Source organism: Passer domesticus, chromosome 4 (assembly GCF_036417665.1).
Source record: "Passer domesticus isolate bPasDom1 chromosome 4, bPasDom1.hap1, whole genome shotgun sequence".
Taxonomy (NCBI): Eukaryota; Metazoa; Chordata; class Aves; order Passeriformes; family Passeridae; genus Passer; species Passer domesticus.
This window is the reverse complement of record NC_087477.1, coordinates 41,067,129-41,093,118: the sequence shown is the minus strand read 5'-3', so window position 1 is coordinate 41,093,118 and position 25,990 is coordinate 41,067,129. Positions and strand designations below refer to the sequence as shown.

Here is a 25,990-nt window from a genome sequence, read left to right as displayed (position 1 = left end):
AAACAATTCAGGTAACAGAATTAAAATAAGAACTGAGTGATATTTGTGCTAAGTTTTAAGTACAGAAAATTATGGGAATCACTGATAATTGTAATGACTAATAATAAGTATATAAACTGAATATTAACACTTTTTTAGCCAGTAATTTATGATTAATTAGTCATTAGCTAACATTTTATGTATCTCTTTATGTTGAATATGTCTGTTACCTGTTTTTTTTGTTCCATTAAGTTTTCATGAGTTCCTGAAGGTGCTTAAAAGATGAAAAATATTTTTAATGTGTGCTAGAATTCTCTAGGAAAGATCAAAGTACATGTTCTTTAACCTAAATTCAATAGATTTGACTTACATTAAAATTTGAAATTAGGTAGAGACTTACAGTGAATGTCAATAGTGGGGTTTTTTCTTCTATTACTGCAAGGTTATAGTAGACATGAGCAATAAAAATATCATCTGTGAATACCATTGTATAGCTCCATGACAAGCTCTTTCATGCCCTGAGAAAATTGCTTTCTCTTTTTGTTTTTGTTTATTCTGTGATCAGCAGTGAACAGAAGCCAGTAACATAGATGATTTGTTCTGTTTAACTCTCTGAGTGCAATGTATAAAGGTTAAAAGATTGTTTGCTTTCTTAGGAGCTTCATTGTGATGACCTTAGAAGTATGCTTTTTTGCCCAGATAGAAGGTTTCATTTCATTGTTACTTTTAGAAACAATATAGTATTTTTATTGCAGTATGTCTTAGTGGATGAATCTTTGGTAAACATCTTGCTAGACTTACTTGTTGCTAAATACAAATGTTAGGATGCTGAGGGATTGTAACAGTAAGGCTTTTTAATTAGGAATTTCAAATCCCCAAACCCTATGTATCAAACTTTAGACAGAGCACTTGCTCGGGCAGTGTCAATACACCATCTTTTCCCATGTTTTTCTTCAAAAGTGTTGGGCTCCAATTCTTCAAAAGCAGCAGTAACACGCTAGATGCCGATGGGAAACTGTGAACAGGAAAAAAGTCCTGTATTTTCACATCAGCTTTATGTATCAAAACTGCATGCATCTTTCACATCTGCCACTAGACAGATGTGTGTAATTTCAAGTGCAAAAGTGCATGTGCCATTTTAAGACTTTATGCAAACAGTGTATATCAAATTAGCTACTTGTATAAACAAATACTAAACTGCATGCCTTGTATGTCTGTCAGCTGAATGCAGTTACACACAAATTTTCTTAAAAGCAAGTGTCTTTTATGCTCACTGCTTAAAAAGCTTGTCAGTGTCTGGAGGGTAGCGTGAATATTGTCAGCATTTAAATAAATGTCTTTAAAAAATGGATGGACTGAGAGGGCTATTATACAAAAAGTTAATAGATAGTATGGTTCTTGTTGGTCACACATGCTGAAAGTACCAGAGACTGAAGTAGGAGAGCGTGTTCCTGTTCTTAAGGACTTCCCCCACCCCTGGCCAATGAAGAGATTTGTTAATGAATGGAAGACTTTCATTAACAAGTTGCCTCCTTTAAAAACTAACTGAACTTGCAAATGATCAGAATAGCATTTGGCATATCATTAGTACAGGACGAGTAAGCCTTAGAAAATTTGAAGAATTGGTTCATGCAGTTTCAACAAAAGTACTTTAGAATTTGGGCTTTTCTTTGGTAGCCTGTGCCCTTTTGGTCTCTTTTCATTTTCTTGCTATCTGTGTAGACCCTTTACATTTCTTCCAAACCTCCCCCCAGCCCTGTTCAATAGCTAATCTGCTAAATTCATGCTACAACTGCCTCATTGAGTGGATGCGTTGTTCTGCCCGCTTCGTACCAGCTTTGTTACTGTGCAGTATTTTTCAGCTGTTTGTGCTCATTACCATACAGCTGGTATTTAGAGGAGAGAGGGAAGCAGGCAGAAGCTTTACTGTCTGCAAGTATAAGAAGCTCTTTTGCAAATGGGGTGCTGGCAGATGGGACATGTGTTTAAACGGGTTTTGCTGATAACAGACTGCATTAAAAATCATTCTGAGAAAGTCTAAGGTCAGCCCCATGAATTCAGAACTTGAGAGGTATTCAACTTTTGGAAGACCTTTATAGAATATTAATTAACCCAGGTCCATGAAAGTGACAAATGGATTGTTTGCAAAAATGTTAGATACTATCCTGCTGCCCCCACTTCACAGTTCATTTCCTTCAGCATCCCCTGATTTGGTTTGTGGGATTTTAAAAAAACATAGGATTGTATATACTGTGTTCATGATCAGGGCTCTTGCCAAAACAAATGAGTGAACAAACAGTAAAATCCCAGACCTCATGAAAGGAAAAATAATTTTCCTTTTGATGTTGTGACTGAACTTTTGCATTTTGTACAATTATACAAACCTTTGCCAGAAGCCAACCCTTTACATACACATGGAAATTGATTCTCTTCACGGGCTGAGGTGATCTGAAGAGAGAACTGAACAAAGTTTGTGTCTAGAGCCAGTACATCTTCCATTGGCTCTATTGCTGTAGCTGAGAAGGGAGAACAAGCTTTAGGGCCCTGGGACTGCTCTTCCAGGCCTGCAATGGAAGCTGGATATTACGAGGCTAAGTGCAAGCTGGGAACAGGTGTTCTGCATTTAGACATATAAGTTAATCATTTACTGTCTGAAATACAAGGTAATTGGTATGTGCTAACACAGCTCTGTGTGGCTCTAGTGCATGGCTCTTGTAACAAGATCATCAAATTCCTGGCTTCCTTCTGGAATTCGGTGCATTTTGGCATTGCTCTGAGCCCCTTGGGACTCCCAGGGGTGACTAAGCACAGATGGAGTGCTCTGACAGCTGATGAAGGGTGGAAACACTGGTGGGTTAACATTTCTCAGAGTACCCACACAGTCTCTGACCCTCTCAGTCCTAATCCTCCAGGAAAAGCTACAGAATGCTTTCCAAAGCATTGAGCCTGGGACAATAAAACCATAGAGTCAATAGAGCTATTGATTTCATGGGATGCTATAATCTTGGGGTTCTTTCCCCTTGTTTTACCTCTTTCTTTGCCATTGGAGACAAACTTCTCCTTTATTACTAATACTGCCCTTTCTGCTTGGTGGGAATCAGCAAGTCTCAGAAGTGTACCTAAAATGTTCACCACACCAGGTATACCTGGAACTTTATCAGCTCAACCTTTTGGTCTCCTTCCCTGCTCCCATCCCAGTTTTATTATTTGGGATAGTGAAAAATTCTGCCACTACCCATAAATCTTCCTTTACTTATAATAAGGAGGTGTGCTGTATTTGTAGATATTGGGCCTGCAGCACAACAACTGTAGTGTGTAAAGTCAGTGCCTGGCAGTGAGAAGATGAGCTCTTATTCCAGCCCAGTTTACAGATGTACGTACAATTCAAGCCACATTTTTATGTTCTTGAGAGAAGAAATCAAGATGCTTCTTACCTAATTAATTATTGACCAGTTTTTTTTTCAAGAATAGTTACAAAACATCAAGAGATTTTAAAGAACAGCAGTGTTCAGCTGCAAAATTCCATTCCTTCTCTGTAGTGTGAGCTAACACACTAAAATGTGATATAAAGAGTTCTGCTTTGAATGAGTTAATGATCACATTCAAAATTACATAGAGGACATTGAAGCACAGCTTTATATGAGTTTTGAGTTGCAAGTTCACTGGTTAGCTTCCACATCTGAAGCACATTCATTCTGAGTTTGTCAAGAGCAAAGTGGGGACTTCAGTACTGCAACTTGTTCAAACTCTTTAAATCAAATATAATTTATTAGAGTTTTTGACCTGTATTGAAGTACAAGAAAAGTAATGAAGCAAAGAAAGGTAATGGCCAAAGACCCAGTCGTGATAGCTGCTGCAGCAGAGATAGTTCCCCTCCAGCCCCCGAATTTATAAACTAGCACTTTGCTCTCACACTTCTGTCTTCAAATGCAGTTATAGAAAAGTGCAAGAAGAGGTTATGAACAGCTGCCATCTTCTGAATCCAGCTGTGATTCCTGGAGGCTTTATTTGCACACCTCTGCCTCCAGCCCACCTTCCTGCTTTCTCCCTCTTTTTCCAGTACTGTCTAGTAGTCTGCCAGAAGGTATTTCCTTCCTTCAGCTTTGCTGGCAAATGGATCCTGTAAATGATCTAACTTGCTTTAGGCAAAGATAGTTAAGTTTAAAAGGCTATCAAAATTGATTTAAGCTACCTGGAAAATGTTTTGCATGAAGGAGATGAAAGAGCAGCAGAGCTCTAAGGTCAGTAACCTCTTGCAGAAAGGTGGTAGAATACCCAGGGGTTAAACATCTTTAACTGGCCAAGTGAACACGTCCTGTGGTGCATGAAGAGCAGATGTAAGAGCTGCTGTCACTGTAAAGGCCGTCCTGCAACTGCCTGTGCTAGTATCACTACTTTGATTAAAAATCACATGCTGGAGGTCGTAGACAGACGTTCACTTGGCTAAAATCCATGCCACTGGAAACCTTCGTCTCCCCCAGGCAGGTTCCTATTGCCCCTTTGGTGGTAATTATGGCCTCACTGGAGCCAGCAGAGCTCCCACACTGGCTGTGGAGCAATCAGCCAGAAAAGCTTAGCCAGTTTAAATGGGTGATTTGCACTAACTCAGCTAATTTAACATAAAGTGGATTTATTGTTCCTTTGGTTCTGTGGTGGGGACAGCAGCATCTTCTGTTGGCACAGCTAAATATGGGAGATCCATGGTACAAATGCTGTGTGGTGTCCAGGTGTGACAAATGGGCAGCTCCTTGAGTAAGGACCACACTCAGCTCTGTGGCCAACCTTGTGGTTTCACTTTAGGTTTTCTGTGAGATGCTTTGATGAGTAGAGATGAATAAAAGGCTCTGTGAGTATATTTCAGAAGACCTTTTAGCTAAATTTAAGGACAAGTGTAAATTAACGAGGCAGTTTGTTCTTCCATAGCAGAAAGCATTAGGTACGTTGGAGTCTGTGCATAGGTGGTAACATGGAACTTTATCATCTAAGTCTGGATGTTTTTAAGTGTCATGTAACTTCAACGTTAATTTGAATTAAGTTGTGCAAAACTAATTCAGTAGGAGTATTTGGATAGTACATAATTAAGGCTTTGCTGTAAAAAGAAGTCAGAGTGCATAGATAAGTTTTTGTATTAAATGCAAAATGATCATGGTACAAGTTAGAATCTCCCAGATCTATGATGTCATCTTTGTGGTAGGGAATCTCAAATGACTGGGTTTTGTGAAAAGCAAATTACATTTTAAAGTCTGAGAACTACCTCTGACAACCTTTTGTATGTTTCCACTTTAAATATTTTAAAAAATGTACAGAATTCCTTTGCATTTTAATTTTTACAGGTATATTGTTTGTATTCTCCACATTATTTAAAAAATAATGCATGCAAAGACCAAGGTGTTACCTATGGCTGGTAAATGTTTGGTGCTCAGAACAGATGCACAACTTTGAATGGACTCAGACATCTCCAGCTCCCTGTCTTTGCCTGTTACACTGTCTACATGTGAGTTTTGTGATAAAGTTTGCAGTAGGATCTAAAGTGCCCAAAAGCTAATAGATGCAGTAAAAGCTACAAGAAGCTTTGCTAATAAGCAGACAGAGAGCAGGCACCATTGTGGATGAAACAGAATTAAGCCCATTCCAAAACCTCATCCCACTAAAGATATTTTATACTGATTTGTTTCAGAAAAGTTCATGATAAAACCTTCAGTGAACTGGAAACAGTGGAGAAATCAGTGTAATGAGCAATCAACATCTGAAGCAACTGACTGACAATGAGAACACATCAAAGACAGTTTTCAGAGAAAGGATGGAAATTACTGAAACTTCACAGTGTTCAGAGACATTGTGGTTCTGTCTTTGTCATGATGGGGTCCTGGATCTCCTGTGCTGGATGCTTCATTGTGTTTGCAACCCATGGGCAAAACCTAATTGTCAGTTACTGACAACAGAGAATGTCCTCTTGAAGTTTTTTGCTATGGCAGAAAAATTTTCTACTTCCCTAGTAAAAGCCAGCCTTTTAGCTCAGTTTTTCTGTTGGGAATATTTCTGCTTTGTAGGACTTAGCTGAGAAGCCTTCACTGTTGAGTTTTGAACAAATCATGCAAACCAGTGAATAACTTCAGTTAACTTCAGAATAACCAGTTAAAAAAAAAAAAGACATCAGTCCTGTATTTCTGAAGCCTGTTTTAACAGCTGTACTTTAAACTCAAGAGCTCAGTGAAGCTTCAAGAGGAAGCATTTTTGATGCTTAATATTAATTAGGAAACCTTCTCCAAAAAATGAGGCAAATTAAAATAATTAGGAAATTGTGGTGTTGGCCCTTCATCTGTATTGTTGAAACACAAGCTAACAAGGTCTATGGCAGGTGGAAATACCGTAAGGCAAGATATACCTACAACAGCATAAAAGTCCTGAAGGAAGGTGGTTAGTAGCTTTATTCAGCAGCCTTGCAGCAATTCACTTTGCTAACATATGCCCTTCTCTAGTTTTACATTGGTGCCACTCTCTGCAGTTTCACTGATTGAGTCATCATGTAACTGTCCATAAGTTTGTTTAAACTTTTTGGATGTGATCCTGTAAATATATTATGTAAAACTGTGCTGTGCAGAGGACACAAATGCTGTATTTTTGTCTTGCTTCAGATCTTGAGTGATTCCTGGAAGTATGTTCAGGTTACCAAAGACCTTATGTAAAAATTCAGAATGACATTATACAGCATGGTGCTAAAACTCTCTTCAGGAAGTCTTTTAGCATAATCCCAACCCATCTACTGTTCTCTTACTGTCTGTATGACTAGTGACTGTTAAAGTCACTTCTGTTGCTGTATCCTACATTTGGTTTTGGGAGGGAAGAAAGTCCTGATTCACATTACTTTTGGACACGTATGAATGGAAAGCTGAAGCAAATGGATGCATTTTTTCAGCCTATCATGGTTTCCAGTAAGTGGAGTGGATATACAGTGTCTAAGAAGTCAGCCTGAAGGCCTGCACTGAAAAAGAAAATCATGGGAATTAGTTGTTCTCTGGGAATAATGTCTATAAAAGAATTGAAAATGGGCTTAATTCAAAATAGGAATTGCAAAGAAACAAATACCCTATCCCTTCTGAAGACAATATGAGAAATAAAAAGATATCCATTTGTGAAGCAGACAGACAAATTATTATGCTGGATGTCAGCTGAGAATAATGGAAAGCACTTATTCTGGTCCATGGGAGTTTGGGCACTGTGTACCAGGAAGAGTGAGAGTACAGCTTCCATTGGCTGCAACACAGGGAGACGCTGAGGTCTTGAAACTGTGGCTAATACATTTATTCTGGTTAGCTGAAAACATATCTGGTCAGGAGTTTATAAGTAGTATAGCCATCATGGGTTCAATTATTTCCAAGGCAGAAAGATGATCACCTTCCTCTTGGTGACAGAAATTTCCTGTTGCAGAGTGCACTCTAAATCAGATAAGAAATGTACATCAGGCAGCATGGTTTACCAGGCAGAAGTTGGATTTTGGGGTGACGCCTGGTCTGTGGGTACCCATCCTCCCTGGTAATTCACTCAATAGGCTGCTGGTCAAACTTTTTATGTTGAGGGAATGGGCAAGGGGCAGCTATAAGTTATTATTATTATTATTATTATTATTATTATTATTATTATTATTATTGTCTCCCTACTTGTCAGGATTTTAGAGAGAGCTGTCTCACAAAGCTGGCAATAATCTAGGTGCAATATGTAATTTTTCAGAGCAGGACTAACACAGACACTACTCAGGCTGATGAAGAGGGTGGCAAACTAGCTTCATGTTTCTGCCGCACCAATCAGATCTGTTATTTCAAGGTTCTTTTCAGTGCCATCAGATTCAAAATGATGATTAACATTTGGACCTGCAAATGCTTTTTGACCTACATTTGGGGAATACAAAAAAAAAAAAGCTTAATTTAATTGCAGTAAGTTCTTTCAGAAGGGATGTAAGAAATCAAAGTTCTTCGCTCATGTATTTCTCAATAAAATCAGGATGGACACTTTTGGAAATCTTAATGTGAGCCGTGTGTTCATTTTTCTCCCTGTGAGGACCAGTGCAACAGTAGGACTGCATTTTCAGTCCTTCCAGCACAGCACCAGTTGATCCTCTGTGGGAGTTGTCATGTTTCTTATCCATTAAAGCAGACCCCTTAATAGCTCCTATCACTGCCAGGCAAGCTTTATAAGTTCAGAGTGTCTCTTATGAGACTTGGTATTATACATCTAATTCAGACAAGTGTGGCTCACAATCACTATTGCATTGTTTCCAAAGAAAACACAACAATTATCCTTTCCTCTCTGACGCATCAAAGCCCAGCTCATAGGAGAGCTAAATCTCCTGGCAAGACGGTTGTGGTAAGATTTGCTTTTCAGCTCTGCAACAGCCAGTGTGCAAAAGCTGACTAAATACCATTGGATTGGCTGTCAACATTTCGCTGTGTGTTCTTGACAGGTGTCTTGCCTTTGATATGTTCCCTCTACAAGGGGAACTGCATTGGTTGTATACAATCTTTACAATGCTTTTGGTTGTTGAAACTCAAAGAGTGATTATTTTTTCTATGGTAGGAAGAACTACTTTTTTCACCATCTGTAGACAGTAGGATGAGCAGAAAAGCAATCTCTTTCGAGTAACAAGTTTTCACGTGCAATCTCATTGTAAGAAGAGGGTCTGTCCAAAATACAGAGAAAAAATAATAGTAAAAATTTGATTTTGTTTTGTCTGATGATATCTGTGCTATAAAAAATAAGTGGGGGAATTTTAGCCTGCAGGACAGAATATAGTTAACCTTGGCTGTAGAGACTGCCACATGGTGGGAGTTCCAGAGAGCAGAACAAATGTGTCTTTGGTGCCAGGTCTGGTTTGCCTGTAGTTTCCATCTTCCATCTGGCATTGACGACACCACCTGAGGTAGGAAGGTGGAAGCAAGACCACCCCAGTTGCCTGTGGCTGTTTTTTCCATTGGTATTGGACAGACCTCAGAGCTTGGAGGTGTGAGCTTTGGCCTGTAAAAGGTACAAATTTTGAGGCCAAACCAGAGATTTTGCAGTTTCTTTTCCCAAGAGGAAGGTATTTTCTCCTATTTCACTTTAAGCAGAGTTAAAACTACAGGGAAGAACCCAGTCTGCTGTCTTCTGTACCCCTTGTAGTGGTGACATATGATGTTGGCCATGGATTTGTTTTGTGGTGAGAACCACTGAATTTTTAAAAATCTTTATTTTCTAGAAGTGTATTCAAGATCTGAAGCCATATTTTTAAGAGCAAAAATGTCTTTTTAATTAAAATGTGAAGTTATAATAATGACTTTCTGGTTGGCAAATAACTGATGTACAACAAGCCCCAACTTAAAATATAGTGCTTGGAGCACCATGAATACAAAATTCTATCCTTTCTTATCCCATGTGTAGGAGGAATCCATCACAATTGCAGATACAATGAAGCAGTGGATTTTGACATTTTATTAAAGTTTGGACATGTAATCACTCTTCAATGTTCTGTTCAAAGGAGCCTCAGCAGAAAATAGCATAAAATTACCATGCACTGATAATGGAGAGAAGCACTGAACTTCAGATTTACACTCTCATTACTTGTTCCATCACATTCTCAGTTCTTTGTTGTGTTGTCTTTATGGCTTCTGGTGTTCTGAGAGTAAGGTTCCCATTCATTTTTGGAAGTCCAAAGGACATAAATTATAATGACTGAATTCTGATATGACACGGGTTAACAAAAATAAAAAGTTCTTTACTCTTAACTCTCAAAAGCAAAGCTAATATATTTTCCTACTGTTTTCTTTTGATTTCTTTTCCAAACATACAAGAAAAGTTAACTGTCTCTGACATTTGAGGTAGATGTTGTGTTATATTTCTCTGTGGTAAAGTTCTTTTATGTGTTTTAAATGCTAGCATTAAATTCTGGACTCTGATTATAAAGAAAGTCACTTTCGTTTGTAAAGTTAATTTTGTAATTTCTATCATGAGGATTTTACATATAAATATTTGTGTAAGTTGCCTTTTTCAAATATCTTGGCACAAGAAACTCAGCTAAAATGGAAGGAAAATTGTTTATGGGAAGAGAGAAACTTTCTAATCTCAAGAAAAGTCTATCACGTTTAAACAAAAACATAGTTTTACTGATAAAAGAATTATTAAATAAATCCACTAGGTTCACTGGGTAATAACTTTTCACCTCTTGCAACTGCTGCAACAAACAAAAAATGGTTTACTATTATGATTTTGCTGAAATAGGTGGGAAATAGGCCTGTTCTGTTTATTTACCAGTGAGCAGAAAAAAGGGAAAAAAAATCAGGTATTCAAACAGAAGTTTAAAAAAAAAGCCACAGAGAGAGAGAGAGAGAAGGTTGTAAATTCTTTGTACTGTCTTTGTACTTTTTTTGCATATTTGAACTTTCCCTCCCGGGATTTTTTTCATATTGCAGATTTCTGTGCATGAGTGGATTTCTTAAAAGAGCTTGCAGATACAGCCTTTAAAGGTGTCCTTCAGGTTGGTTAGTAGATGGTCTCAGCTTCTGTAAACAAATTAGGCTTTGTCAAAGTGTTTTGGGGTTTCTTTTGAGGGGGGTATTGTCATCTGTGAGGGCTTACACTTACAGGCAAATCATGTGGATGATGACTGTTCCTTCATGATAGCATACAGCGATTTTCTGGTTCGACAAAAAAAGTGACCATCGTTGCTTCTGCCAGAATACTTTTCACAGAAGTGATGATGTCTTGTGTAGTAGCTTTGCTGATGTAACCCTAAAGTCTTATGGCTTGGAAAATTCTAATTTTAGCTGCTATTTCTCTGCTAACCAAACCCTTTGCTTGGTTAAAACTAAGGTGGACAAAGAGTTCAGGCTTAGCAAGAAGCTGCAGCAATTTCAGATATTATTTTATCCAGCTGTTCCTGAGTACTCTGCTCCCACAGCACAACCAGTAGGAGGAATATGCTAGAGATCCACAGCCATGTCCTTACAGATTGTTTGCCTAGGTAAGCTCAGGTAAACAACCCTTTTGTTTAAGGGAAATGCCCTCTCAAATCTGCTGGCAATGTTTGTCAAAATGAAATATTTTGAATAGTAAGGCTCTGCCAAGCTCGCTTGTTTGGTTGGAGTGGATTAGGTTGGGCTGTTTGTACAAGAGGGGATTTGCAGGTGGGTACAGGGGGCTGCAGGGAAAGGAGGAGTGACAGATAACATGCAGAGCCTGTTACCCACTGAGGCACAGTAGGCACTGCTTCCACTGGTGCCCCAGAGCCAAGGGTCAGCCTGAAGGGTAGCCACAGTCCTAGGGAGGCTCTGTTGTCATCATTACAGCAGGAGCAAGGGCTCTGTAATAAAATTGTCTTGTCAATTGGTATGGTGGTACAAGGTCTGTCGAAAGTGGTGAAAGAAATGTGTGATTTGAAGATATTTTAGGTATTTCTTCAATGTGTTTGGAGAACACACCCTCATTAATAAAAGTCAGTTGGTTTTGAAGTTGAAACTTTTGAGTGCAACTGCATGTTATGAGTAATATCTGTGCAGAATTTCACTGGAAGGCCTTTCCATCTGGTGAAGCCAAAACCACCTCCAAAAGACATCAATAAAATTATTTTGCTGATGTATCATTTTACGCCTGCAGAATAGAAGTGCAGTTTCATTTAGTTGTATTGACTGATAGTAAGGGAATCATTGTGCAGTGGGTTCAGAGCATGTAATCTAGGGTTTCTGAAACATTTATGCTTTATCTGCTAGTAGTATTAAACCTCTTGCTGCTGTTTCTCGCTGCTTCTCCAACACTGAAAAAGCAAGGGGCTGTGAATCCAAGCCTTCACTTCAAGGGGCTGCTGTCAGCTGTCTGCAAGCTGACCCCATGTATATTTGCTAACATTCTAATTCTCAGCAGAATGTAGGCCCCTGGCATATCTATCCTCTGTGTAGGTTACTACAGATTTCCCCTCACAGTGTTCAGGTGTTGCACAGTCACGTGTAGCAACACTAGAAACAGAACCCAGGACTCCTTTTAAAAAAAGAAAAACATAAATTTGACCAAAGGCTGGTTTCAACTAACTTGTCTTTTGAACTGAATAATTTAAATGTATTTTAGCAATGCTGTTTGTATATCTATTTATTGAAAACATGTATGAAACAGATGCCTTGGCATGTCCCATCAGACAACAGGGGATTTTATTGTGTGTGTATATGTGTGAATGAACTGGGACTGCCAATACAGGAGACGCTCTTGTAACAGCAACAGTGGATAGCAAGCACAACTGAATTTCATGACAGATACCTTGATGTTGGATTAAATAATTTGCCTCTAGAATTTTCAAAGAAAGCTGCTTTTGAAGTCAGATGTGCCAGTCTTTGCACATATTGGATTTGGGAGGTTTTAATGATTAGAGCAGCAGTAATACGGGCTTATAAGATGTTGGGTCAAATCCTGGCAGTACCATGAGGCCCCAGTGAACTCAGCTCACTTATCCTACTGATGGGGAATCCGATGTGTCTTGGCTTCTGTGACTGTGACCAGTTGGTACTGTGAACATGTCATCTTCCAGCTCAGCTAAGTTGGCTGGATAAACTGCCACCCTTTGGGCTACTTGCAGGTATTTGTCATGCATCCTGCCAGCAGACTTCTGCTGTTTCAGATCTGCCACTTAAGCTGCTCATGTCATCTCTTCTTAGCCTGTTTAAAGGGAAAAAAGTGCATTTATTGCCAAAGATCTACTTCTATATATAGTTGTATAAGCCAATTTAGCTCATGGACTGAAATCTGTTAAGGAGGGGAGAGTAATCTCTTCTGGTACAGCTATATCCAGCAGAGAGTATGCCCATGCCTTGCCATTTTGAGAGCTGGTTTTGACAAGTTTCTTTCAGAAAAGCTTATGGAAGCTATGCTGTCTTAGAGTGAAGAATGTCTGTAGAGAGGTGTGGGCATTTCCTTAGGAGAAGATAGCATTAGGCATGAGGAATATTTCTGGAGCAGATGGGCCTCTGATCTGGAACTGTTCTTGATGTAAAGCATGTTTGGTTGTTAGTGGTCACCTTCATGTGTATTTGAAAATGGGATTTGAACTGGTAAAAGCACAGTATCCTCCTCTTCCTAAATATTTATTTCCTTGTCAGCTGTGGTTTTCTACTGATGTTGTCTGAAGTCCTCCTCTCTGCTCTGCATAGAGGCATTGATGTGGAGAGTGTGTTCTTGCAGACTCGGGGCTCCCAGCCATGGCCCCAGAATTTGTTTAAAACCAAAAGGTGGGAATGGCAACATGAAGAGGCAGTCTTGATTCCTAGCCAGGTTTTCAGTCTGTTTCACCTCTAAGTTAAGCCCTCAGCTTGTGTGCCCCTTGATCCACTTGGTCCCTTTGAGCTGGGGTCTTTGCCATGTTTCTAAGTAGATCTTACTTTGAAAGGGCAATCTTATTATGAGGAATATTGATGTTATTTGACAAACCTTTGTTGTATACATTGAGCTGTCTGCTCCTTTCCTTTCCTGCTTCAAGATCACTCTGAAAAGTGCTAACAAGCTAGGAGCTTCTTGAAATTAGCTTAACATGAAGAAGCAAATATACTCAATTCAGTTACTGGTTTAATGCAGATCAGGATAATATTCTCACCTCATTCCCAAAGGCCCCTAAAGGAAAAGTGCAATTCCATTATGGCATCCATACAGATAAAAGATAGTATAACTGCATTATTTGGAAACTACTGCAAGCTACTTCTCTTTTCCCTTTCATTTAAAAAACATTTTGAAGACATTAATGCTGCGGGGAGGGAGTCTTAACATCTGAGCACTGGAAAATTTTTTCTTAGTTGTCTGTTCTTCCAGAATATTTCTGAGAACTGTGGTTTTGTTTCAGGGAAATGAAAAGTTGGAAGAACTTGTAGAAGGTTTAGAAAGACCTGTCAGGGGCATAAAATGGTTAATTTACTTTTGTGAAATTCTTGTGTTTTCTGGAAGAAAACACAGTTGATAATTTCTTTTAAACTGAGGTTTTGGTTGGGCAGGACCAGATTTGTTCAGATATAGGTGTTATTGCTCAAACTTTTATTAGAAAATGTAAGCTGGATATGTGACAGCTGGGTAAAACTGCAGCAGCCTTTGACTCTCTTGTTGATAGCATCAGCTGGCTGCTTGCATGGTGGGGTCTTGTTTGGGGACCAGTTACACTTTCTGTTTCATTGAGGGTTAAGTCAGTACCTCAGTGGTGAGAAAAGATGAAGGGTACATGAACTACTCCTTGGGATCTCTCTAGGTGTCACATACCCTTGAGCACAAATTGTCCTCAGGAGCTGAAGATACTTTGTTTATTTATATATTTAGGTAGATATAAAACCAGAAAAATGTTAACTGCCAGTTGCAGATGTAGAAAATGCCCTTCCAAAAGATCAAGAGGGTTGGATTTGGTATGCTGGTTGTTTTCACAGCCTTCATGACAGCTCTTTATCCTGGTATCCATCCCCATGCTCATAATTGGGCATCTGCTAAATGTTTAAGTAAAGGCTTCCACTTTCTGTTGCAACAAAAGAGTATAGTTTTTGTGGAGGTGAAGGGGGCATTATGATTGTTTGTCACACTTTTTTTTTTTAATTCTGAGATGAGATTTCTTTTGGTATAGCCATCTCTTTAACCTCGGTGTACACTGCCTCTGCTTAGAAAACAGTATCACAACTCTTCAAAACAGATACCTTTTAGATTGTAATGGATGTCCCCTGGAAATTGGAAATGGGAAATGAGTTGGATTTTCTGTGTCTTGGAACTGTTGACCCATGTTTTAGATCAATGCAGTCTCTGGCTGAGTCTTCCTATTTTTTCTTTTCCCCATTTAGCCTGGAATACTGAACAGCTAACCCAGCTTACCAGTCACATTTCTGTAGCTCCTTTCAGAGGGCCACACACAACTGCTAGCTGTCTACCTGCTGTAAAAGCAAAACCCCACTATTCCTAAAGTAGATGCACATAATATGGTAATGCAACCAGCTATGATAAACAGGAAAGTGAACAAAGCCCAGTTAGTGTTAATGTTCTTGCTTCTCAGTATGTACACCTGCTGAGTCACATTTAACTTTCCTCTGTGATATAGCAAATTAAGTACTTCACATTTTTTCCCTAGGTATTTTGCTTGAAGAAGCACAGAGGTTGTTCAGGTTTTCTGGTTAACAGAATACTATGAGAGCACCTCCTGTGCTCTTCAGGACTGAGTAGCCCACACATCTTGCCACAGATATGGGGCTTGTCTGTCTCAAAGGAAGAGAATTTCAGAGGGCTCTTTGAAGGACTGTGCTGATAAGGAGGCTGACATCCCTATCTTAAGTTGAAATGTACCTTGTTGTTTTAGCTTTTAACCCAGTAGTCTGCACTGCCTCAAATGCCTGAATTACGGGAAAGGTTAGTATCCTCTGCTGTCTTTTCTGTGACAAGTTGATTGCTCAGTCTAAACTTGAGACTGTTGGATTCCCTTCTCAAACTAGCTGTCCACCAAACTTTCTTTGTATAAATCAGAATCCGTAAAGATGAGCATGCTATGCATAAGCCACATGAAAAGACTGTTGCTGCAATTGCTTTAAAAACCCCAGAGCTTTGCCATGTGACTTGTGCCAGGTAGTGTTCCCATGCTGGCTTACTTAGGGGAGAACACCTTCATTTTTTTCAGTATTGCATAGCAGAGAATGAGGGTTGCTCAGTGCAATGTTGCATGTGAATCCAGAGACCACCTGCTGTTCCTAAACACAGGGAATTAAAATCATTTGTAACCAGGAGAGACTTTGGGTGAAGTTTGCCAGAAATGTAGTAGGAACCAAAATAAAAGAGTCCCTAGTACAGGTCAACCAATTCAGCTTTTGGAATCAGCATAGTGTAGGAGTTCCTAATCCCTCTGGTGGTAGTGGTCTGCCTTCTAATTTTAGTCTCTTTCAGTTTACTTGTAAAGCACAATAGACCAGTGGAAAAAATCTGCATTTTAAAAAAGTTTTTGAAGAGCAGGCATGAGTCATACCTGTCCCTGCAGGCAGTTAAAAGCTGCCAACAGTTAGCTGGGAAGAAGTGTATTTAAACTGTGTTCATGCCAATTTAAATCACTTTATTCAAAAGCATGAATGAGGTTGTAGTATTCCATTAAGACTGTTGTTATCAAATTTTAATGAGGAACTATATTTACACAAGCAGCAAATGAGTTCTTCCCAGAATTTTCTTTTTAATCAAACATTCCTAAACATTGTCTATGATTTTACAAGGGACAAAAGTGAACATTGTTCAATCTTGTCCCAGTGGGGAAATTCAGCTAACAATTGGGCTGTGTTTAAATAACTGCACAGAAATTGAAATTTAGGTTCATCAGTGAATGATCTGGTCAGTGGCTCGTAGCATGTTTTGTTAAAGGTAGGTAGCAAAATGGGGATTCAGGACTGGCCAGTTTTCAAGGCACAAGTTTGTTCTGTGTCTGAAATTAGACTAAAGGGAAGAGTCCTCATGATATGTGAAGCTTGTGTCAAAGGTTAAATTAAAAGGGACCTAACTAACGCTAGTCTGCACTTTGATTTTTTGCCAACTTTCTGATCAAAAAAAACGAGACTTCTGCTAAATACCAGACTGCAGGCTGGTGCTCTCATCCTCCTCCCTCCTGCTTCCCTTTCCCACTTCCATTCAGTCTCTCCCTGTCACATCAGCAGGCCTATGACATACAGCAGGATATTTTTCCATTTCTGTGAGAAAGATTGGCATACATAAACCAGTTTGGCACTGATTGAATATTAGAGATGGAGTATGATAATAAAAGGAAAGTGGGTAAAAAAATCCCTAGAGATTTGTCAGAACATTGCTGGCATTGCTTAAGCAATGTTATAGCTAATAACAAGCTTTAGTAGTTGCTTTCAGCAAAATAAAAAGAATAGGATCTAGGACATATATTTGCACAGGCTTTATTACAGAATCTTAAATCTCTCTTCCAGTGTGCTAATTTCAAATAATAGTTTGCAATATCCTGCATTTTTTTCCTCTTAATTGTAATTAGTTTTAAGATACTTCCTTGTACAACCAACCACATTGGTGACATGGACTATTCCTTGGCATTTTACTTTGTAACATTTAATTGGTAAATCAGTAGCATTAGATGGACTGCATTTCCTTAAGTAATTGGATTTGTGAAATACTGAGTCTCCATAAACTTTCAAACTTCAAAACCATGGTTGCCATCTAATTTTGTGGTTGCAAGTGAATGGAACAGCAAACAAAAACATTTTGAAATCTTTAATTTACTCCATCCAATCTATAAATAAAGTTTCAAAATCCAGGAGTTTCGTTAACTGTCTTGCTATTTAACCCACAGTGAATGAATTGGTTTAGGGAGCAGATCAGTTCCATTACACTTATATGGCAGATGACAGAAGTTTTTAGAGAAATGGTTAAATATGTGATGTCTGAGGTTATGTGAATGTTGCAACATGCAGTTTTCCTTGAGGGTAGAAACAGGGGTTTTTAACTTGTAGTTTTTAAAATTCAAGTAGAAATATTATAGCTTTATAAAGGAAGCATAAGCTTTTATTGAACAAAATGCCTTCCCAAAAAAAGCTTAGACATAAGAGTGGACAGGTATGGTAGTTTTCTTTTTTTATGCTTAGTTCTTAGGTTTTCTACAGGTAGCACTGTTTGAAAAATATCTCTGAAACACTGTGAAATGTGCCATCTATTTTGTACTTCTTGAATTCTGTGAAACATCTGTTATAAAGAGTTGTGCTGGTAAAGCTAAATTCGGTGTAAAAAAAAATAAATTTGCAATTGTCATCCCTCTCATCTAGATAAGGGACTGGTTACCCAAAGTTATCCAGTGCTGTGTCTCTTGTAGAGGCAGGCAAGAATGCTGTGTGGTTTCTAGACTGGAAGCACCTGTTCAGGGAAGAGTGTTTTTAGCTGGGGCAGGTTTGCTGGCCTGCTTGCTCTGCCTGTAGCCCATTTTGACATGCAATTGCACAGCATAAGGTTAATGACAGTGGGTTAGCAAGCCTTCAAAGCATCTGGTGTGACCCCGGGATGCCTGGCATTCCTTTCTGCTCTGCAAAGGTTTGGCATCCATCCTCCACTGCAGAAGAATGTACTCGGGAGAAGCCAGCTCACAGGGCTCCCCCAGGCCTCTAGAGAGGGGTGAGTTGTCATGGCAATAAATCATGAGGGCTCATGGAAAAGGAGTAAATCCCCTTCTTTGTGCTCTACCATAGGCATGGGTTGGGTGGGAAAAGGAAGCTGCATCAAGCAGGTAGAATGTGCAATTTTCCCTTTAATAACCGCCACTGCCGCTTAATGCTAGGGCAGAGTGTGTGTCATGGGAAAATGACCATTTTCGTGTACCAGAGACACTCTGGGCTGCAAGGAGTCTGTGTCCTACCAGGTCATAGTGCTGGTCAGACTGACCTGGGACTCACTGAGCATTCTGTAGCCAAAGGCAATGTTGGCAGAACTGCATCTTACCTCTAGTGGCTGCTTCCAGCTGCTCTGCAGATGTGGGCAAGGATGGCAGAGAAAACACCAAATATTCTCTAGATAACTTGCTGAAGCAGGTATTACACAAAGTAAAGGAGAAGCATTTTGGGGGGTTGAAGCACTTCAGTGCAGACAGGCTGAGAGAGCTGGGGTTGTTCAGCACAGAGATGAGAAGGCTCCAAGGAGACTTCACTGTGGCCTTTCAGTTCCTCAAGAAGGCTTATAAAAATGAGAGAGAGTCACTTTTTACACAGGCAGGTAGTGACAGAACAAGGGGGAACAGCTTTAAACTGAAAGAGGAGAGATTAGATAGGTTAGATGCTTGGAAGAAATCCTTTACCCAGCAGCTGGGGAGGCACTGGAACAGGTTGCTCAGAGAAGTTATGGATTCTCCATATCTGGAATTGTTCAAGGCCAAGTTGGATGAGGCCCTGAGCAGCCTGATCTAGGGGGTAGCATCGAAGACCACAGTGGGAGAGGTTGGAACTTTATATGATTCTGTGATTCTGTGTCCTGCAGTCCTGATGTCCCCTGCCTTGAACGCTGTATGGAAAAATGCTTGCCCTGAATTCCAGGGAGGGAGAAAACGTGGTTGAGGATGGGAAGGGAAAGGAAAGGAGTTATAAGGTAGGACAATAAGTCTTGTTAGACTGTGATGCTGTGGAGAGGGCAGGATGGAGGAAACTACCGAGGAAATACTGGACCAGGATATTGATACAGGAAGCACAGGGCAAGAGAATGGAAGACCTTGGGGATGGTGCTTACAGAGGAACAAGGAGAAGGAAAAGATGGAGAGAGCCCAAGAAATTCATACACATTGAATAGAACAATTGCCTCTCCAAAGCTGAGACTCAAGGATCCTCCACTTCTGTTACCAGCAAACTGCTCTGGCACATCACATTTCACCTTCCTCTGGGGCTTTGGCACCAAAGGTGGCATCCTGCTGTTCCTCACTGCTGGTTACCCACAGTGGTGGGGCGTCACCTGGGGCTCTGGCTGTGTTCCTGCCTGCCACACTGGACAGGGAGTCAATGCATTGCCACATGATGGGGTGAATTCCCTTGATGCTATAAAATGGATGCCAGGATGCCATGCCTAAAACACTGGAATGTTTGCCTTTGCAAACTGGATGCATGTGCACAGGTGGATAATAATGTATAATAAATCACAACCTCAGACACTTTTGTTTCCACAGAATCTCTCTTATTTAGTATGTACCATGCACAGGCTGTCTTGTAAAGCACCTCTTTCGGAGTAAAAACATCTTATTCATGTAATTTCAAATTCTTTTTAATGCTTGGTTTTGTAACCTTTTACCCCCTTTAGGTAAAACAGGTAGGAAAAGAGATTTGACATTTTTAATAGTTTTTTTCTTTACATTCTTCCTAAATCCTTCTGGCTTAATCTCTAATTCCAGAAATTCTTCTGTCTGTAGCCTAAAGACTCACAATAACCCCTTCTCATTTTCATGTACCACAAATGACAACAGAAACTATTTTGTAAATAAATTTGTATAGATTATGCCAGATAAACAAGCACTTGTCTTGGCAATTAAAATTAAGCTGTCTCAAAAAAAAAAAAAAAGAAAAGAAAAGAAAATTTAACAGAAAACAGCAGTAGATACCAGTCCCCCATTTGTATTCAGTGCAAAGGACAGACATTTTTGGTAAGCCTTCCAAGTCCAAACACACATTTCTTTTTCTGTACAAAGGTGATTTGCCAACCTGCTTATATTGGAGTGAAAACAGTTTGAACATTGGTGTTCAAAGGCAGAAATGCACACTTCTCCAATTCGGAAACATTCTTGTCAATATAAATAAGACAACCCAGCTCTTTGGTTGAAATATTAAAAAAAGGAACTGATCCCTATTAATTTATTTCGTATTATGTTTGTCATATGTTAATCAGCAAGGAGGGCTTGTGCTTTGTGTGCTTAAGAACAGTCTCTGTGCATGATTTTCTAACTTCATGGACTATTATTGCATGCAGAATCTGTGAAACTACTCTGATCGGAATATAAGGTAAAATTGTTTTAAAAAGACCCCAGGCAGTGTCTGCTATCATTATATTGTGCCAACAGAATGCCCTGTGCCCAGGTGGCCTCTGGTTGCTGGTGTGGTGTGGCAGCCACTGCCAGTGGTGTGTGTGGATATCTGGGAGCAGTGTGTGGATATCTGGGAGCAGAGTGGGCTGAGGGAGGGAAGTGGATGGGATGTGTGGTGCCAGCTTCCTCCTCAGTGCAAGTGTGGGAGCCAGAGGCTTGCAGGGGCTGCTCTGCAGGGCCACTTGGGCTGGCCCAGTGTGGGACAGGCAAGGTCATCACTTCAGGAAATGTAGGAATGTCCTTTGGTCTCTGAAGCAACTGCTGCTGTGACTCAGAAGCACAGCCTGGTTCAATGTGAACTTGAGTGATTAGCACAGCTATTACTGCATCTATAAATAGAATTCATCTCACAATATATTAAGTTTAATGATATAATAAATAGATTACAGTTAACTTTAATAGGAGCACAATGAATGGAGACGCAGTTCTTATGAAGATCTGCTGCCATTAGAGACTGTTTTGCAAGATGCATTATATGTAATACCTTCTTCTTCCGTTGAAAAATGAATAATCTTACAATACTCTGTAAAAACAAAACTCAGTAAAACAACTCATAATGTTCTGGTTACACAGAAAGTAGTGAAGGATGTGAAAGTGCAGGTTGCATTATCAGCCTTAACTCTGCTCCTTATGAATATGCACTATGAGAAAATGTTTATTATATGCTAATATTGCTAGTTTTAAAACAAACCATATATTTCTGTGTAGGAAACTTGCATGTGGTTGCTGTCACAGGGAATTAAAAGCAACAGGAAGCTTAGCTGCACTGATATTTTGTTTCCATTTATCTTTTTCTTTAACAAGAAGAAAAATGCTTTGGGAAGAAAAATGTTCTGTTTTTGTTGGTTTTATTCAGTGAAGTAATATAGAGTTCTAATGAGACGAGCTTCCTGGAGTTACAACGTGACATGTTTAAAGAAGGTTGGCATTATACCCCCTGCCTGTGGTTCACCTTGTTGTGCTTGTTTTGTGGTAAATCTTTGAGTGTCCATTTCCATTTATCACAGACTGAAGTATATTTTTCTGTGCAAATAAGTTGTTCTGGTGATAATACAGTCCTCTGGGTTGGGAGGACAAAGCCCAAACCCCACAGTTCCTTGCCTTTTCACCTAGGGCTGTAGTTTTGCAAGTATTCAAGGTAAGGTAGCTCTTCTGGGGGCTTGGGGAATTCAAAAAGGAGAGAGTGGGCTGTACCTCTTGCTATGCAAGCACACACATGTGTGACTGTGCAGTGAGGGAGATGAGGAATCTGACCTGGCTGGAAAATAGCCTAGCCAAAATGTCCCCAGGTCACTTGCCACTGTAGATGACCACAGAGCCATACAATGAAGTCTGTGGTGGCACCTTAGAAGGTGATGCAAGCATAGAAATGAATGGCCAAGGGCAGCCACAAGTGCAAGAATTGTTTGTTTTTTTCTTCTTCCCAGTGGCTGTGCCGGCTTAAATGCACATGAAGCTATTGCTGAGAGAGTGGTGCCTCTAGGTGTAAATAATAGGCTTATCCTCTCTGCATGGGACACTCAGGTCATAGTTCCTCATACCTTTTTCTCAGTGGTGTAGCTGGCTCAAGGAGTGTGTGCCCTGCCTGTGAATTGCTCATTTGCTTCTGCTGGCTCAGCTGTTTGTGAAAGCATGGTAGAAATTTAAACTAGCAACTAGTTCTAAAAGAAAGAAAAAAAGAGAACCCCAAGGGTAAAAACTTAAATCCATCTCTCTTTATCCTGCATCAGTTAATGAATCTGGTTCACAGGGTGTTTCTACAGATGTTTGTTCCTGCAGAAATAAGGGCAAGAGCCATTCGAGGACAGGAATGAGCAGGTGAGCCTAGGACATCTTTAAGCTGGTGTTATCATCAAGGAAGAGTGCATGGATCTGTTCCTGTCATTAATGGGCATATGACAGCTTTGGCTGTACTCCTTTAAAATAACCTAAGCATCGGAGCATATGCTGCAAGTTCTGTGCCCAACTACAGGGAACCAGCAAAGAGGACAGGATGTATGACCTTCAGAGGGGAGTTCTGCTCTGCTGGAGACACAGCAGTGCCATATTACATTAAGCCTGTCTGTGAAATCTCCCTGCTCTTAAAATATAATTTGAAGTTTATTATAAGCATCCAATACTGAAATCTGTTATATACACTTCATGTTTAAATCCTTTTCAAAGCTATTTTTACAGCCATTAACTAGCATACCCTTTGAATTTATCACAATGTATTTAGAGCTCTATTTTTTTAAAGGCAAGTATTTTAAGAAAGTGGTTTATGGGAAATCTCTGCTATAGATATATACCTTTAAAATGGTATTTGTAATCAAAGTTCACACCATCCTAATAGGATCAGGATTTATAAATAAATATTAATTGATTTTTTTCAGTTGCTACTGATGCCATTGCCTTCCCTGCAGAAACAAAGCTTAAAGTCTTTTTACAATTTTGTTTGACTACAGTACCTTACTTTGCATGGAAATCACGGATAATCATGTGCGGGGAATTTCATTTTGAAAGCAGTCTTCAAAATGCTTTGCCAAGAAACATTATACAGTTAGTGAAACACTTTGGTATTACCTATCATACTTCATAATACGTATTCTCCACTCCACTTAAGTAAGCTTTGGAAGGCTTCATGCAACTTAATGTAATGCCTCTCTGGGTCCTTCCTCCCATAACAGAGTTACTGTTGCTTTCACTACTTCCTCCCAAACTGTAAGTTCATCAGTATTATAAAAATATGTCATTTATCATTAAGCTGCTGGTCAATGCACATTGCAGTGTCCAGAACTGCTTGTACTACACTTGAACTACACATGATCATGAGTGTAAATTTCTTCCTGTAACTGTGTTGAGGCAAACATGCAGAAGTGAACCTTTCTAAGCTTGCTGCCCACATTATAAATAAATTGAGCAGAAATCCCTCTATCTGAGCTGCTTTCAGGGAGCCAAGTTGCTTTTGTTCTTCCCACATAGCTGTAATGTAGCAGCTGTTGGTCACAAAGTGGTGCACCTAAATTCATTTCTCCAGGTCTGTTCTGTGGCATCAATACTAATGGTATATTCTCCACAGTTACACCTGTGTGATAGGTACATCCTGCACTGTACCTTTGAACTTCGTTAGCCAAATAAACTGGTGAGTGTGCTAAACCTTTGTCTCACCCTGCCCACTGATCTGGAATTTATCCATAAAGTACTTCCAGCTCAGCAACTAGAATGCACACTAATAAATCTCAAGTCTGCAGCATGTAAGGCTGCTGCCTAGCCCAAACTAAACTGGGAGAAACCATGAGAACATGGGATTTCTATGATCCCAGTGGGTCACTTGTTTAATTTCATTATAGTGCAGAAAGAAAAAGATCTGATAATAATAGCAGTGCCTTTTTGTAGTGGAAAGGCCCACCCTGAATTACTTTGAAACATGTTAAACACTTGCTATCGTGTGGAATATTTTTCTCCTTTTCTGAGACCTTACACATGTTGGACTCTAGCATGTGCCTTTCTCATTGAGTAAATGGGAATGTGAGCGTTTAAATGTAGGTGTCCTAAGAAAAGCTGTAGTTAAATGTCTAAAGCAGATGGCAGAAGTACCTCTCTGTGGGGCCAGATTCTTGCCTGAATGGGAGCATTTGGCAAATTAAATGAAGTATGTAGTTGGATGAATAGGTCGAATATAGAAGACAAAGTGCTGGCTGCAGCAGCTGCCCAAACTAGATTACCGAGCAGAAGGGGAGTGTTTAATGCCTAAGTGGGTCCAAATCTGAGAAAGGGGAAAACAACTAAGCATGACTGTTCTTCTCGGGTCATCTTCACTGTGTCCAGGGTAAATCTTGCACAGTTAAGGATTTGGCCCCTCCTGCTTAGGATGTTTGATTTCCTGGATAGAAAAAACCCTGCAATCCTATTAGACAACACACAAAAATCCCTCTGAAATGTTTCTAAAGGAGTCAGTCTGCTAAGCGTCTGCTAAATGTGCAGAGTACACAGAATCCCTTCTGGCACTGTCTTGAATGATGCATTTACCAATATTAATGGAGATACCAAACCATATTGCTCCACAGTTCCTCTTGCACACATTATGCTCCCGACACACATATGTGTGTATGTGAAATGCCAATTATGGTTTTTGCATTCTCTGGTTTAAGCACCAGGGTTTTTTCAAAATGCTGACTGGCCATTACCACAGCCAGACCATCCTGTAGTCTCTCCACTCAAAAATGTTTCTCCAACTAAAAAAAAAAAAAAAAAAAAAACCAACAAAAATGTTGTTTCTTTGGTCTGTTGCACTGTAATCTCCGTTCTTCTGGGGATTATATAGCTCTGCGGGTGATTTCTGTAATTCATTCTAGTCTTTCATTAGAAGTAATAGACAGTCTTAATTACAGCATGCCACATGACAAACTGGTAAAGGTGCTAGAAGTGTTGCCAACAGGAAAAGAATTGGATGCTGTGAATTTTTTTTAATTAAGAGTTGGCAGTACTGACGGGAAATAAGATTGGACTTGTGTCCACTGAAAACTGTGTAATTTTGGTGTAGACATTTTTCTAAATGTCATGAATTGTATGTTGTTTGTGGTTTTCAGAACTTGAAAAATTATTGTCAGCTTAAACAAAGTAAGAGCAACCTTTGAAATTAAATGTATACCAAACAGGGAAAGAAACATGGTAACTTGATTTTTCTCTTAACATTGCTTTAAACTGTAGTCTTCCTCAGTGTGCCTTAATTTGTGATGAATTAAGTATTCCTGGGGCATTAAGTTACTGTAGTAAATATTATTTCAAATGTTGGTAGAGATGTAAGTGTATGCATCATCTTTGCTACTTGCTGTCAGGCTCTCAAAAGCACCTGCAGGGTTAGGGTCTTATTCTTCCACCTTTGTATTTTCCCAGAAGGAGCAGAGTGAAGCTGTGTGACCTCAGTCTTCCCAGGTTAGGCAGTTCCACATTACTTTTGCAAAACCTTAATTAATTTCCCACAATGGAGAATGCAGTGCATTCATTACACAGTTTTTTTTCTGAGGACAGGGTGGTTCTCAAAGTCAAGGGAGAGAGAGAAAAATCCTTTCTAGACAGGAATTTAGAGTGGGAGTCTAACAGTAGGTGGAGCAGCCTTTGGTGGAGCATGTTCTTCTCCAGTAACTAGGGAGAGCCTAGGCTGTGGTTTGGCATTTTGGGGAAGAGCAAACATCCAACTAGAGTAATTTTTCAATTACCCAGAAACTATCAAACTTAGTTGGAGATAGAGGGAATGTTTCTCTATTTGTGGACAATCAAAAGTGGGACCACTACAGAGATAAATAGATAAAAAGGTGAGAGTCAGAGCCATAACCATGTGTAATTTTTGGTTTTTGCTCTGAGAAAGGCAGCTTGCTAGATGAGAGATGGTTATTGTTCAAATTTCACATCTGTCTGTTATCTGTATCTAAAATTAGGAAAAAAACCCAAACCTTTTGTGCAGAATAAATA

General features: G+C 39.6%; 1 protein-coding gene across 3 annotated transcripts in view; it reads left to right on the top strand.

Moving 5' to 3' along the window:
- Positions 1 to 25,990, top strand: part of FBXW7 (F-box and WD repeat domain containing 7) — a 176,634-nt gene that overhangs the window by 115,149 nt on the left and 35,495 nt on the right. Inside the window, exon 6 of one of the 3 annotated variants that reach the window (XM_064417381.1) lies at positions 5,657 to 7,958. The exons of the other annotated variants lie outside the window; for them this stretch is intronic. Within the exon in view, the coding sequence (XP_064273451.1) occupies positions 5,657 to 5,668 (12 nt within the window). The 3' untranslated portion in view covers positions 5,669 to 7,958. Of the gene's footprint in view, positions 1 to 5,656; positions 7,959 to 25,990 lie in introns of those variants that run through there. 3 annotated transcript variants of the gene reach the window in all.